The sequence below is a fragment of the Prionailurus bengalensis genome, chromosome B4, assembly GCF_016509475.1.
Source record: "Prionailurus bengalensis isolate Pbe53 chromosome B4, Fcat_Pben_1.1_paternal_pri, whole genome shotgun sequence".
NCBI classification, from domain to species: Eukaryota; Metazoa; Chordata; class Mammalia; order Carnivora; family Felidae; genus Prionailurus; species Prionailurus bengalensis.
In genome coordinates, this window is record NC_057358.1 from 76,932,648 (window position 1) to 76,948,903 (window position 16,256).

General features: G+C 37.0%; 1 protein-coding gene across 1 annotated transcript in view; it reads right to left on the reverse strand.

The window, feature by feature from the left end:
* FAM186A (family with sequence similarity 186 member A) overlaps positions 1-16,256 on the reverse strand; it is a 74,886-nt gene that overhangs the window by 29,829 nt on the left and 28,801 nt on the right. The window contains exons 3-4 of the mRNA XM_043564262.1: positions 1,396-1,612; positions 283-453 (exon numbers count right to left, since the gene is read on the reverse strand). Of these exons, the coding sequence (XP_043420197.1) occupies positions 283-453; positions 1,396-1,612 (388 nt within the window). The remainder of the gene's footprint in view (positions 1-282; positions 454-1,395; positions 1,613-16,256) is intronic.

Genomic DNA, 16,256 nt, shown 5'->3' on the forward strand with positions numbered 1-16,256 from the left:
TTGATCTCTGGGTCATGACTTCAAGTCCCATGCTGGGTATGGAACCTACTTTAAAAAATAAAATAAAATAAAATAAAATAAAATAAAATAAAATAAAATAAAATAAAATAAAATAAAATAAAATAAAATATTGTGGTGATAGCTACACAACTCTAAATTTACTAAAAGTCATTGAATTTTACATTTAACATATGTGAGTTTTATGGTATGTAACTTTTACTTTAACAAAGCCATTTTTTAGAAAAAGTCAAATCTGTTTCCAATGTCTTAAAGCACCCTTACTCATTTTTTTCTTTTGTCTCTTCTTTTCTTCAAATAAAGATACACTAATTCTACTCAGTATCTTGACATTGCTCTCAATAGCTTTGTACATTTCTGGTAAAAACTCCATTTTTGCTATCCAGTGATGGTGTTCCTCAATATCAATTGCAGTCATCTCAGACAAAATGGCATCTTGAAGAGAGCAAAAGAAAATTATTTTTGTGCAGAAAAATGATTATAATCATACAGGCTTATAATATTGGCTAACTACTTCATACTATAGTATTGAGGAATATAGGTGTCTCACACTGATTGCTCTTCTGAGGCTTTTCTCTATGAAGAAATGAAGAAGGATGAGGCTTGGAATAGAAAGCTGAACAGTAAATCTTGGACATGAAAATACTCTGGTAACTAAAATGTGAACATGTGTTTTAATATTGAGGAACTAAACCTCAACTCCTTTCATAAGTTGTCTAGTATTTTAAAACCTTCATTATATGAGATTTCTTGCAACTTAATGAAATTATTCTTTTTGTATTCTTAGCTTATTCATTCTTTCATTCAACCAAATGTCTCCTTTGTTATGTATTGTTCTAGATGTTGAGGATACAACACTGAATAAAACAAGTTCCCTGACTTCATACTGCTTGCATTCTAGTGAAAGGAGACACACAAAACATAAAAATATAAACATTAATTATATAGTATGGCAGATCATAAGAAACGCTACAGACAAAAACAAAAAATAAAGAGGAATGGACAGTGCCAGGGAGTAGGGAATGGAGATGGTCAGAGAACACATCATTTTAAAGTGAGATATAAGCAGAAAATGAGCCACATGGCTACTTGTGGACAGTGTTCCAGGCAAAGGAATAGTAAGCATAAAGACACTGGGCAGAGGCATACTGGCATGCTTGAAGAGAAGCAAGGAGCCCAGAATAGCTGGCACTAAGTAAGCAAGACTACATAGTGCTTACTTTATTCTTACTGAAACAGTGGAAAGTAATTCTCTGAATAACCTCTTTAGTCTTCTTTTAAAGGTAGTCTGATTAACCCTTTAAAATTTACTTATAGATCCTGTTCTCTTTTTCATTAACTTCATGGTTTTCCTTTGAACCACTTTTGAAAACTTACTCCATTCTTCCAACCAGACCAGGATGTGCAAAAGAGTCTTTTCTCTAATTTCACTGTTCTTAGCATAAGTAACTATTTTATCCAGGAAATTTATTCTCCATTTCTTATGTTCTGGAAGGGAGATTTTCCTTCCGGAGTGCACATTCTCATCAACAGTGTAGCGATTGATTATTCGCTGCACATTGAGCAGTATGTCAGCCAGCTGCATATTAATGTCCTATAAGAATAAGAAGAGGGGAATATATTAATACTTAGTTTATTGGCAAATCAAACATCTGTTCATAATTCTCAACAAAGTGGGTTTATTTTTTTTTTAAGTTTATTTATTTTGAGAGAGACAGAGACAGCATGAGTAAAGGAGGGGCAGAGAGAGGGAGACAGAGAATCCTAAGCAGACTCCACACTGTCAGCACAGAGTCTAATGCAGGGCTCAAACCCATGAAGCTGTGAGATCATGACCTGAGCCGAAACCAAGGGTTGGGCACTTAACTAACTGAGCCACCCAGGCACATCTCAACAAAGTTTAGAGGGAACATACCTCAATATGATAAAGGATGTATATGAAAAGCCCATAGTGAACATTATATTCAATAGTGAAAAACTGTAAGTTTTTCCTGTAAGATCAGGAACAAGACAAATATGTCCACTCTCACCACTTTTATTGAACATAATACTGGAAGTACTAGCCTCAGCAATCAGAGAAGAAAAAGAAATGAGGCATCTATATAGGTAAGGATGAAATTAAACTATCACTATTTGCATATGACATGATACTATATATAGAAAACCCTAAGGGGGTGCCTGGGTGGCTCAGTCAGTTGAGCATCTGACTTCAGCTCAGGTCATGATCTCCTGGTTTGTGACTTCAAACCCTGCATTGGGTTCTGTGCTGACAGTTCAGAGCCTGGAGCCTGTTTCAATTCTGTGTTTCCCTCTCTGCCCAACCCCCACTTGTGCTTGCTCTCTCTCCCTCTCTCTCTCTCTCTCTCTCTCAGAAATAATAACTGAATAAACTTAAAAAAAAAAATAAATAAAACCCTAAGGACTCAAACAACAAAACAAAACAACAACAAAAAACTATTACCAGTAATAAATTCAGTAAAGTTGTAGGAGACAAAATCAATACCTAGAAATCAGTAGCATTCGTGTACACTAATAATGAAGTAGCAGACAGAGAAATTAAGGAAACAGTCCTATTTATGATTGCATCAAAAACAATAAAATACCTAGGAATAAACTTATCTAAAGAGGTGAAAGACCTGTACTCTGAAAACTATAAAAGATTGATGAAAGAAATTGAAGATGACACAAAGAAACGGAAAGACATTCCCTGCTCATGGGTTGGAAGAACAAATATTGTTAAAATGTATGAACCACCCAAAGCAATCTACACATTTAATGCAATCCTTATCAAAATATCAAGAGCATTTTTCATAGAACTAGAAGAAAAAATTATAAAATTTATGTGGAACCACAAAAAGCCCTGAATACCCAAAGCAATCATGAAAAAAAAAAAAAAGCAAAACTGCAGGTATCACAATTCAAGATTTCAAGCTATACCACAAAGCTGTAGTAATCAAAAGAGTATGGTACTGGCACAAAAATAGACACATAGATCAGTGGAACAGTAGAAAGCCCAGACACAAACCCACAGTTATAAGGTCAATTAATCTTTGACAAAAGAGGTGAGAATATGCAATGGGAAAAAGACAGTCTCTTCGACAAATGGTGTTAGGAAAACTGAACAGCTACATACAAATGAATGATCTTGGACTACTTTCTTACATCATACACAAACATAAGCTCAAAATGGATTAAAGACCTAAATGTGAAACCATAAAAATTTTAGAAGAGAACACAGGCCATAATTTCTCTGACATCAGCCATAGAACATTTTTCTAGATACAGCTCCTGAAGCAAAGGAAATAAAAGCAAAGATAAGCTATTGGGATTACATCAAAATAAAGAGCTTGTGTACAGCAAAGGAAACAACCAACAAAACTAAAAGACAGTGTACTGAATGGGAGAAGATATTTGCATTGCAAATGACCTATCCAGTAAAAGGTTAGTATCCAAAATATATAAAGAACTGATACAACTCAACACCCCAAACCCAAATAATCCAATTAACAAATGGGCAGCAGACATGAACAGACATTTCTGTAAACAAGACATCCAGATGGCCAACAGACACATGAAAAGATGCTCAACATCACCCTTCACCACAGATATGCAAATCAAAACTACAGTGAGATACCACCTCATACCGGTGATAATGGCTAAAATAAAAAACACAAGAAACAACAAGTGTTGGTGAGAATATGAAGCAAAGGAATGCTCCTGCACTGTTGGTGGCAATGCAAACTGGTGCAGCGATTGTGGAAAAGAATATGGAGGTTCCTCAAAAAATTAAAAATAGAACTACCCTATGATCTAATAATTGCACTACTAAGTATTTACCTAAAGAAAATGAAAACACCAATTCAAAAAATATATACACCCCTATGTTTATAGCAGCATTATTTATAATGCCAAATTATGGAAGCATCCCAGATGTCCATTGATAGATGAATGGATAAAGAAGATGTGGCATATATACACAATGGAATATTAGCCTTAAAAAGAATGGAATCATGCCATTTGCAATGACATGGATGGAGCTAGAAAGTATAATACTAAGTGAAATAAGTCAAAGACAAATACCATATGATTTCACTCCTATGCGGAATTTAAGAAACAAAACAAACAAAGGGACAAAAAGAGAGAGACATATCAAGACTCTTCGCTTTAGAGAACAAACTGATGGTTACCATAGAGGAGGTGGGTGGTGAGATGGGTGAAATAGGTGATGGGGATTAAAGAGTACACTTATCACGATGTGCACTGAGTAACGTATAGAATAGTTGAATTACTATATTATACACCAGAAACTAATACACTGTATATTAACTATACTGGAATGAAAATAAAAACTTTTAAAAATGGTGGAGATACTAAATTTACAGTTGATGTGAGATGTATGACATATGTGAAAATGTTTTATAAATGACTGCTGTAAACAAGTAAGTAAAAGGAAGTTCCTTTTTTGTTTTTTCTTTACCTAGCCCTCACCCATGGAAAGCAGGTATCAGGTATTCCTCAACACTTTTATTTCATTACTTCAGCTTCTCAAGAATCTATCAGCAAATTTATTTTGCTTATAACTGTATACCAATATTCTCAATAGGAAAGTAAATTACTACCTCATATGTGTCTTTGGGAATTTGGGGAATCATTTTTGGTTGCAACAGTGATTGGGAGGAAGGATTTATTGATATTCAGTGAAAGGTGCTAAGGAATGCTAGCTCATTTTATAGTGGACAGTCCACACAATGAAGAACTGGCCCAATCCTGCATAGATTTTGACTGTCCTATGAGACATTCATGTAGGTAAAAAGAAAAACATCTGTTTATAATTGAGCCTAGAAATTTACTCCTGTTAAAATATAAACAAAAAATTTTTTGCCTAGTTTAATTATATACTGAAGTTTCCAGGAATGCAAATATTATGTAAATCAAAGGAAAGATGTTCTTTAGAATTTCTCCAATAAATTTTACCATTCTGTTGGTACCATAGTACCAATAGCAATGCACTAACGTTAATAGTTATATAATATCAGTACGATAAACCTGCTTTTGTATCAACCTATATTCATAGCTTTCACATTTATTTTAATTCTACATATAGGTACAAGCCTCTGTCTACTTCTTTATTATGTCTTCTGGTGAAGTTGGCCTAGAATTTACACACTGAAATGCCCATTATTAGAAATTACTTTCCTTTTATTTGCCCTCACATTTATTTATATTAATTATTTAAACTATGAGTATAGATATTATATCTATGAATTTCACCTCAGGAATAAAAGGGATGCTAAAATATTTTATTTTTTAACGTTTATTCATTTTTGAGAGACAGAGCATGAGTGGGGGAGGGGCAGAGACAGGGAGAGACACACAGAATCTGAAGCAGGCTCCAGGCTCTGAGCTGTCAGCTCAAAGGAAGGAAGAAAGAAAGAAAGAAAGAAAGAAAGAAAGAAAGAAAGAAAGAAAAGCGCAATTGCAGCAAAAATTTAAGTCAGGAACACAGGAGAGGGGAGACAAAGTTTGATAAGCCAAGTGATGAAAAATAACACTATAAGCTAGCACATACCATAGTGGTCAAAGAATAAAGAATACCAAATCTTTATCAATTATTCCAGAAAAACTAAAGAGGCAGTAGCACCTCCTAACTCATTTTTTGAGGCCAGCATTACCCTGATACCAAGGTCAGATAAAGACACCACAAGAAAGAAAGGAAAAAGACAGGGAACTATAGACCAACATCCGTGATGAATATTGATGCAAAAATCTTCAACAGAATACTCTCAAACAGAATTCAACAGCACATTAAAAGGATTACACATTATGACTAAGTGGGATTTATTCCTGGAATGCAAGAATTTTTCAATATATGAAAGCCAATCAATGAAATATACCAAATTAACAGAACACTAGGAAAAACCCCACATGTTCATTTCAATTGATTCAGAAAAAGCATTTGACAAAATTCAACACCTTTTCATGATAAAAACATACAAAAAACTAGGAATAAGAAGAAATTTCCTGAACATGATAAAGACCATATATGAAATTCCAGAGATAATATTGTCAATAGTGAAAGACTGAAATGTTTTCCTTTAAAGTCAGGAACAAGGCAAGAATGCCCACTTTCACCACTTCTAGTCAGCATATTACTGTAAGTTTTAGCCAAAGCAATTAGGCAAGAAAAAGAAATAATAAAAGATATCCAAACTGGAAAGGAGGAAATAAAATTGTCTCTATTTTCAGGTGATATGATCTTATATGTAGAAAATCCTAAAGATTCCACACATGAAAAAACTGTTAGAACTAGCAAATGTATTCAGCCAAAGTTGTGGATATGAAATAACACACAAAAATCAATTGTGTCATTATACACCAACAATGAACAACCTGAAAAGGAAATTAAGAAATCCATTTATAATAGTATCAAAAGAATAAAACCCTAGGAATAAATCAAGGAGGTGGAAAACTTGTACATTTGTAATTTTCACTACAAAATGTTACCAAAAGAAATGAAAGAAAACACAAATAAATAGAAAGACATTCCATGTTCATGTATTGGAAGACTTAATATTGTGAAGACATCAATACCACTAAAACTAATCTACAGATTTAATGCAAACTGTATCAAAATTCCCTTGATATTTTTTGCAGAAATAGAAAAATCCATTCCAAAATTCATATGGAGTCTCAAGGTACCCTGAATACCCAAAATGGTCTTGAGAAAGAAGAATAAATTGGGCAGCACGCACTTCTCATTTTTTAAAAAGTTTATTTATTTATTCTGAGGGGGGTGCAAAGAGAGAGAGAGAGAGAGAGAGAGAGAGAGAGAGAATCCCAAGCAGGCTCTGCATTGCCAGTGAGGAGCCCAATGCAGAGCTCAAACTCATGAACCATGAGATCATGACCTAAGCCAAAGTCCAATGCCACCCAGGTGCCCCACACACTTCTCATCTTTAAATCCTAGTACAAAAGCAATGGTAATTAGAACAGTGTACTGGTATAAAGACATATATATAGACCAAGGGAATAGAATAGAGAGCCCCGAAATAAACTTTTGCATATATGGTCAATGATTTTTTTTAATTTTTAAAAAATTTTTTTGAATGCTTATTTTTGAGAGAGAGAGAGTACAAGTGGGGAAAGGGCAGAGAGAGAGGGAGACACAGAACTGGAAGCAGGCTCCAGGCTCTGAGCCATCAGCACAGAGCCCAATGCGGGGCTCAAACTCACAACCTGTGAGATCATGACCTGAGCCAAAGTCGGATGCTCAAGAGACTGAGCCACCCAGGTGCCCCTATGGTTGGGTGATTTTTGATAGATGCCAAGACCATTCATTGGTGGGGAAAAAAAAGCAGTCTTTCAACAAATGGTGCTGGGAAAACTGGAGATCCATGCAAAAGAATGAAGTTGGATCATTACCTTAAAGAATATACAAAAACTAACTCAAAGTGTATAAAAAACCTAAGCATAAGACCTAAAGTTGTAAAACAGAAGAAAACATAGAGGGAAAATTTAACAATATTGGATTTGGCAATGTTCTTGGATTTGACACCAAAACCATAGGCAACAAAAGTAAAAATAGACATATTAGACTAAATTAAATGTAAAACTTTTATGGAGCAAAGGACACAACAGATTGAAAAGTCAAAGAGGGGCGCCTGGGTGGCGCAGTCGGTTAAGCGTCCGACTTCAGCCAGGTCACGATCTCGCGGTCCGTGAGTTCGAGCCCCGCGTCAGGCTCTGGGCTGATGGCTCAGAGCCTGGAGCCTGTTTCCGATTCTGTGTCTCCCTGGCTCTCTGCCCCTCCCCCGTTCATGCTCTGTCTCTCTCTGTCCCAAAAATAAATAAACGTTGAAAAGTCAAAGAAAATATTTGCAAATCACATCTCTGATAAAGAGTTAATATTCATATTACTTAAGGAAATTCTACAACTCAATATTAAAAAAATAATAACCCAATATGAAAATGGGCAAAGGATTTAAATAGACATTCAAAAAAGATAAACAAATGGCTGACAAGCATGTGAAAAGAAGCTCAACATCATAATCATTAAGGAAATGCAAATCAAAATTACAATGAGATATTACTTCACAACCCAAATAGAAAATAACAAATGTTGGTGAGGATATAGAAAATTGGAACCCATGTGCACTGTGGGTGGGAATATAATATGGTGTAGCTACTATGGAAAACACTATGGTGGTTCCTCAAAAAATTAAAAATAAAATTACCATATGACCGAGCAACACCACTCTTGGGTATATAAAGAATTTAAAGCAATTGCTGGGTTGTATTGCACTACTAGTTATTTATCCAAAGTATACAAAAATGCTAATTCGAGAGGACACATGCATCCCAATATTTGTAGCAGCACAATCAACAATAGCCAAATTATGGAAAGAGCCCAAATATCTATTGACTGCTGAATGGGTAAAGAAGAAGTGGTATATATATACAATGGAATATTACTCAGCAATCAAAAGGAATGAAATCTTGCCATTTGCAACAGTGTGGATGGAACTAGAGTGTATTATACTAAGCAAAATAAGTCAGTCAGAGAAAGACAAATACCATATGATTTCACTCATATGTGGAATTTAAGAAACAAAACAGACGAACATAGGGAAAGGGAAGGAAAAATAAGATAAAGACAGAGAAGGAGGCAAGCCATAAGAGACTCCTAAATACAGAGACAAACTGAGGGTTGCTGGAGGGGAGGTGGGTGGGGGGCATTGAGGAGGACACTTGTTGGGATGAGCACTGGGTGTTGTATGTAAGTGATGAATCACTGGATTCTACTCCTGAAACCAATACTACGCTGTATGTTAACTAACTTAAATTTAAATAAATTAATTAAATATTTTTTAAAAAGATAAAAAAGGATTAAAAGCAGGGACTTGAGCATATGTTTGGACTCCTATGTTCATAGCAACATTACTCATAAGAGCAGTGAGGTGGAAACAACCCTGGTGTCCATTGATTAATGAATGGATAAACAAATTAGGATATATACACACAATGATAAAGAGAATTTATGAAAAATTTACAGCTAGCATCATACTTAACGGTGGAAGTCTAAAGTGCTCTAAGGATTCTGCTCTAATCACTTTTATTCAATATTGTATGAAGGTCCTACCCATCACAATAAGGTAAGAAAAGGAAATAAAAGAATAAAATTTGGAAAGGGAGAAGTAAAATGATTTCTATTTACAGACAAAAACATTGTCTATGTAAAAACTCTACCAAAAACCTACCATTAACATGTTCACAGGATAGGAGACCAGTATACAAAAATCAAAACTTGTATTACTATAAAGTAGCAATAAATTAGAAATTGAAATGTAATCAAACTGTCATTTCCAATACACTTAAAAACATGAAATATGGAGGTAAACATTTAACAAAATGAGTGCAAGATCTGTACATTGAAAAATGAAAAACATTAAACAAATAATAATGAAAAGAAAAGAAAATGAAAAATGAAAAACATTGATGAAAGAAATCAAAGATCTAAATGAACAATGACGATACCAAGCACAGGCAAGGATATAGAGCAACTGGAACGCTCATACATTGCTGGTGGAAATGCAAAGTAGTAAAGCTACCTCAGATAACAGTTTGGCAATTTCTTATAAATGTATGGTTCCATGTGACCTAGCGATACCATTCCTAGGTATTTACTCAGGATAAATGAAAAGTTGTGTTTATACAAGAACGAATACATGAATGTTTGTAGTGATTTTATTCATAATTTCTCCAAACTGGAAACAACCAAAATATCCTTCAATTGCTGAATGAATACTTTATGCTAAAATGGAGTCAAATGACTACATAGGGTTATTTGATTTATATGGCATTCAGGAAAGGGAAAACTATAGGGACAGAAAACTAATAGCTGCCAGGGGCTGGGGTTTGGGGAGGGGTAGACTACAAAAGGGCAAAGAGGAATATTTTGAGAAGATGGAACTATTTTAAATCTGGATTTTAGTGATGGTCACACATCTGTATGCCTTTGCCAAAACTCCCAGAATAAGACATCAAAAGGGTAAATTTTATAGCACATGAATTTTACCTTAATTAAAAAAAATCCTCCAATTAAAAAAGCAAGCCTCAAAAATCTCATTTTTGTCATATTTGAAATAGAATTAAGAATAATACCTATCCATATTGGATTTTCATGGGGATTAAATGAGATAATCTATAGATAAACTTTTACCATAGGTAACATGATAAACACTATAAATGCTACAAATTATTAAGTAGTTACTATGTGCCACAGAGGCAGAAGAGTCAGAATGAGAGGGTGGGCAGAGAAATCACCATAATTTGACCATCTAATCTAGAGTGGGGTAGAACAGAACCTGAGATGCAGGTAATAATAGCAAAAGCAAAATGAACATTTGTGTACCCATTGTCCAGCTGAAGAAACAATGTCTTTAAAGGCTCCTGTGCCCCGCATAGCAGCTATATATCCCTTTCCCAATGCCAGGAGATAACTACTATCCTGAATTTTGTTCTCTGTACTTTTACTACTGTAACAGATTTAATGATGACCTTCCCCCAAAGGTATCAGGTCATAGTCCCTGGAATGTGTAAATGTTACTTCGTATTGAAAAAGGTGTTGCAGACTTTCAATCTGGAGTTCTCTCTTGTCCAGCAAGACAGCAGATGCAGAAATGAAAATGAGAGAGGCTAATGTCTGGGAGGAGACAAGAACCCTGAACAGGAGTTTTGTCTCTGTTTTTATTGAGCTCTCAAGATTTTACATACGTGGTGAATGTGCAGAAGGAAACAATCAGATAGTGACCATTAACCTGTGTGTGTAAGAAGCAAAGGGTTCGGGGCGGTGGGGGGGGGGGGGCAATTGGCATTTGAAGTTGAGATCAAAGCACAATGATATACTGGAGCCAGATGGAAAGTGTTTTCCTGTAGGTGATACAACTAATTAGCTGTTATCTTTAAAGTTTAATATTGATGGAGCATACAGCTTTAAAGATAAATTACTCATCTCACTAGCTAACCTTGGGCGCTTTCTCCCTGCAGCACCCTATGCTTTGTTTTACTTACTGTCTAGCCCTGGACGCTTTCACCCTGTGGTGGCTTTCTGCCCTAAGCCTTGTTAACCCATTGGTGCAAGTTTAGAGAATTCTTTGAAGATGTGATTAAATTAATCATCTTGATGTGAAGAGATTGTTTTTGAATTATCTCAATGAGCCCTATTACTATCACAAGTGTCCTTGTAAGAGGGAGGTAGAGGTCAAGATCACTGAACCTACAGAGAAGGTTCAATGTGAAAATGAGGCAGAGAGAAATTTGAAGTTGCTGGCCTTGAAGACTGGAGTGATGTGGCCACAGCCAAAGAATGCTGGCAGCTACCAGAAGCTGGAAGGAGCAAGGGATGGATTCTCCCCGAGGAAGAGTCCATAGAGAACGCAACCTTGCTGACATTTTGGTTTCAGTCACAGTGACCAGACTCAGTGTCTGGGTCATGTGATCTCTAGAACTGTGAGAGAATAAAGGTCTGTTGTTTTATACCACCTGTTTGACAGAAATTTGTTTTAGCAGGGAGAAACCAGAACACGTTACCCCAAAATATGCCTCTTTGATGTAAAAACTATTGAGCCAAAGGCAATGAAGAAGCAACAAATGCAGGAAAATCTCCCTCTACCCTACTTCGTTTCTGCCTAAAGGCAGGATAAAACTCTTTCTACTGAAGACAGATTTATTAGCATCAAAATAATCTGGTGCATAATAACCTTCCCACAGTTCACCACCATTGCTCTCCTTTGTCCTGTCATCTAGCCACAGATTTACTATTCTTTGTTGAAGATGCTACTATAAACTGCTTTGAGTTACTCTGTTTCAATTTCTTCTGTATGCTGTATACATACATACATACATACATACATACGTTTCTTCTGTATACACTACACGTGCTAATGAGCTGTTTATCTTTTGTTAATCTGTCTTTTAAAGAGCACTGGCTGAAAACTTAACATGGATAGAAGTGAAGTTTTGCCTCCCCTGCAGCAGACACACACGCGCATATCCCTAGACAATAGATGGTGTCGTTTTGCCTGTTCCTGAATCATTCTGTATATACTCGTGTGACTTACTTTTTTCCCTCAACATTGTGTTTTCTAGTTTACCCATGGTGAAGTGTGTATCTATAGTGAACTTACTTCCACTGACAGCTATTTAATATTTTGTTGTGTAAATATGCTATAATTTATTTATTCGTTTGTTCATTCTGTATTTGTTTGTTACCAGTATTTTGATTTTACAAATGATGATGGAAACATTTCTGAAAATTCTTCCTGGTGCATATATGCAAGAGTTTTTCTAGAGCTGTGGTATCTGTAAGGGTTAAATTGTAGCGTAGGGCTAACCTGTGGCCTTAAGAAATAGCAGCTTTGTTTTAACACTGTAGATTAAGAGATAACAGCCTTGTCCTATCAATCAAGGGAACAAAAGTTCAAGGAAAATCAACTGGATTAGTGTTTGATTGGATTGGGGCAAGGGCATGTCTGAACCATTTCCACCCCCATCTGGGAACTATTTCTTTGTTCTGTTCCCAGGTGATGATAAGATGATGTGGTCACCTATAAAAACTCTGTACCCCAGCTGTTCGAGACTGCACTCTGGTCAAGAGTGTCAGTCCCGATCGGTTGGCCTTGACTCTCATTGCAATAAACTTTGTTGTGACTGTCACTGCTGCCCGTAGCATTCTGTTTCAGGAGTCCTGTGGATGCAACAGTATCCACTATGGTAGCCACCAGCTACATGTGGCTCTGAGCAACTGTAACAGGCAAGTGTGACAGGAAATACATTTTAAATTAAAATAAACTAATCCAAATTTAAAAACTAACAATTCATTTATTGGAAAAATTTTACCTTTGAAAGAACTTGATATGTGAATCTACTGCTTCAAATATAAATTTTATAAATCTAAATATAGATCAAATATTTCTAATGAAAATTTACCATGCAATTTGTGATGTACTGTAAGAGCAAAATACAGGCTGGGTTTCAAAGACCCAATAACGAAAACAATGTATATCTCATTAATAATTTTTATATTGATTAAATGTGGAAATGATAGTATTTGGAATAAAATTTATTAATTTCACCTCTATCTTCTTACTTTTCACATAGTGGTTTTTAGGAAATTTTATTTCATTTTATTTTTTAAATTTTTTTTTCAACGTTTATTTATTTTTGGGACAGAGAGAGACAGAGCATGAACGGGGGAGGGGCAGAGAGAGAGGGACACACAGAATTGGAAACAGGCTCCAGGCTCTGAGCCATCAGCCCAGAGCCTGACGCGGGGCTCGAACTCCCGGACCGCGAGATCGTGACCTGGCTGAAGTCGGACGCTTAACCGACTGCGCCACCCAGGCGCCCCGGTTTTTAGGAAATTTTAAAAAATATTTTGTTTTAGGGGCGCCTGGGTGGCTCAGTCGGTTAAGCGGCCGACTTTGGCTCAGGTCATGATCTCATGGTCCGTGAGTTCTAGCCCCGAGTCGGGCTCTGTGCTGACAGCTGGGAGCCTGGAGCCTGTTTCAGGTTCTGTGTCTCCCTCTCTCTGACCCTCCCCCGTTCATGCTCTGTCTCTCTCTGTCTCAAAAATAAATAAACGTTAAAAAAAAAAAATGAGAAAAAGAAAAAAAAATTTTGTTTTAAATTCCAGTATAGTTAACACACAGTATTATAGTTTCAGGTATACAATATAGTCATTGAACAATTCCATTCATCACCCAGTAGTCATCACAAGTACACTCCTTAATCCTCATAGCTTATTTTACCCACCCCCCCCCCCCCACCCACTTCCCCTATGGTAACCATCAGTTTGTTTTCCATAGCTAAGAGTCTGTTTCTTGGTTTCTCTCTCTTTTTTTTCTTTTTTGATAGCTCCTTTCTCGTTTGTTTCTTAAATTCCACTTATGAGTGAAACCATACGGTATTTGTCTTTCTCTGACTGATTTATTTTGCTTAGCACTATACTCTTAAGCTCCACCCATGTTGTTGTAAATGGAAAGATTCCATTGTTTTAATGGCTGAATAATAATATTCCATTGTAGGGGTGCCTGAGTGGCTCAGTCGGTTAAACGTCTCACCTCGGCTCAGGTCATGATCTCATGGTTTGTGAGTTTGAGCCCCACATTGGGCTCTGTGCTTTGGATTCTGTGTCTCCCCCCTCTCTCTGCCCCTCCCATGCTCATGCTCTGTCTCTCTCTGTCTCTCAATAATAAATAAACGTTAAAAAATTAAAAAATATATTCCATTGTATACATATGCCACATCTTCTTTATCCGTTCATCTATCAATGGACATTTGGGATGCTTCCATAATTTGGCATTATAAATAATGCTGCTATAAACATGGGGGTGTATATATTTTTTGAATTGGTGTTTTCATTTTCTTTAGGTAAATACCTAGTAGTGCAATTATTAGATCATAGGGTAGTTCTATTTTTAATTTTTTGAGGAACCTCCATATTCTTTTCCACAATCGCTGCACCAGTTTGCATTGCCACCAGCAGTGCAGGAGCATTCCTTTGCTTCATATTCTCACCAACACTTGTTTCTTGTGTTTTTTATTTTAGCCATTATCACCGGTATGAGGTGGTATCTCACTGTAGTTTTGATTTGCATATCTGTGGTGAAGGGTGATGTTGAGCATCTTTTCATGTGTCTGTTGGCCATCTGGATGTCTTTTTTTTTAACTTTTTTTTTTTAATTTATTTTTGAGACAGAAAGAGAGCATGAATGGGGGAGGGGCAGAGAGAGAGGGAGACACAGAATGGGAAGCAGGCTCCAGGCTCTGAGCCATCAGCCCAGAGCCCGACGAGGGGCTTGAACTCACTGGACCGCGAGATTGTGACCTGAGCCGAAGTCGGAACCTCAACCGACTGAGCCACCCAGGCGCCCCTGGATGTCTTGTTTAGAGAAATGTCTGTTCATGTCTGCTGCCCATTTGTTAATTGGATTATTTGGGTTTGGGGTGTTGAGTTGTATCAGTTCTTTATATATTTTGGATACTAACCTTTTACTGGATAGGTCATTTGCAATGCAAATATCTTCTCCCATTCAGTACACTGTCTTTTAGTTTTGCTAGTTGTTTCCTTTGCTGTACACAAGCTCTTTATTTTGATGTAATCCCAATAGCTTATCTTTGCTTTTATTTCCTTTCCTTCAGGAGCTGTATCTAAAAAAAATGTTCTACGGCTGATGTCAGAGAAATTATGGCCTGTGGTCCCAGAGAGGGGACTTACCACAGCTGCTGCCAGGATCATGATTCCACAAAGCTCACAGTTTCAGGAGATGCAGTTTTGGCAAGGTTTGTGCTGGTCTTCTGGGGGAGGGGACCCACAGCACCAGTACTGAGACAAGCCCGGCTGGAGGGGGCAGATCCCCAAAGCCTGGTGAGGGGTGGGGCATGGTGTAAGCAAGTTAGGAAGTGAATGTTGGGGTAGTGCTGGTTCTTGCAGGGGCCATGTGTTTATACTGGGTTAAAGAGAGGGGAATGTGCCTGCCAGCTCCTTTGTTCCTGGAGAAGTCTCCCAATGAAGCTGCCCCTCCAGTACATGCTCTGAGATTAGTAAACAAATCTCTTTCCCATACACCCCAGGCATCTTTCAAACTTCTCCTTCTGTGCTGTTTCTCCATGGGTTATTTGTTGCTCTATGGCATTAAGTGTAAGGACTCAGTTTCCTCTGGCCTTCCCGGCTCTCCCAGAGTGAGCCCACTGATTTTTTAAATTCTAGGCTTTGGCTTGTGTCCCTGAAGCACGGATAAGATGATGAGATGAGATGAGATGAGATGAGATGAGATGAGATACAAATAAAATTCTAGGCTTTAAGTTCTGCTGGTTGGAAGAATTCATGAAATTTGGCCCCTCTGGTTTTCAAAGCCAAACGTTATGGAGAATCAGTCTCTCTGGTGTAATAGCAGGTTTCTTTCCCTACTCCATGCCCACAGGTCCCTCCCTCCAGGGGAGAGTCCAGTGAATCCCTTTAGCTCCTTACTGTGTCTCCACCCTTCCTACCCTCTTCAGTGTGGCCTCTTCTCTACATTTAGCTGTGGAGTTTGATCTGCCAGTCTTCAGGTTGTTTTCTGGGTTCTGATGTGAGTGTTATGTAGTTGTATACATGGGACAAGGTGAACAGGGTCCTCCTACTCTGCTATCTTCCCAGCAATCTCTCTCTCAGTATATCTTTTTATATAATCTGACTT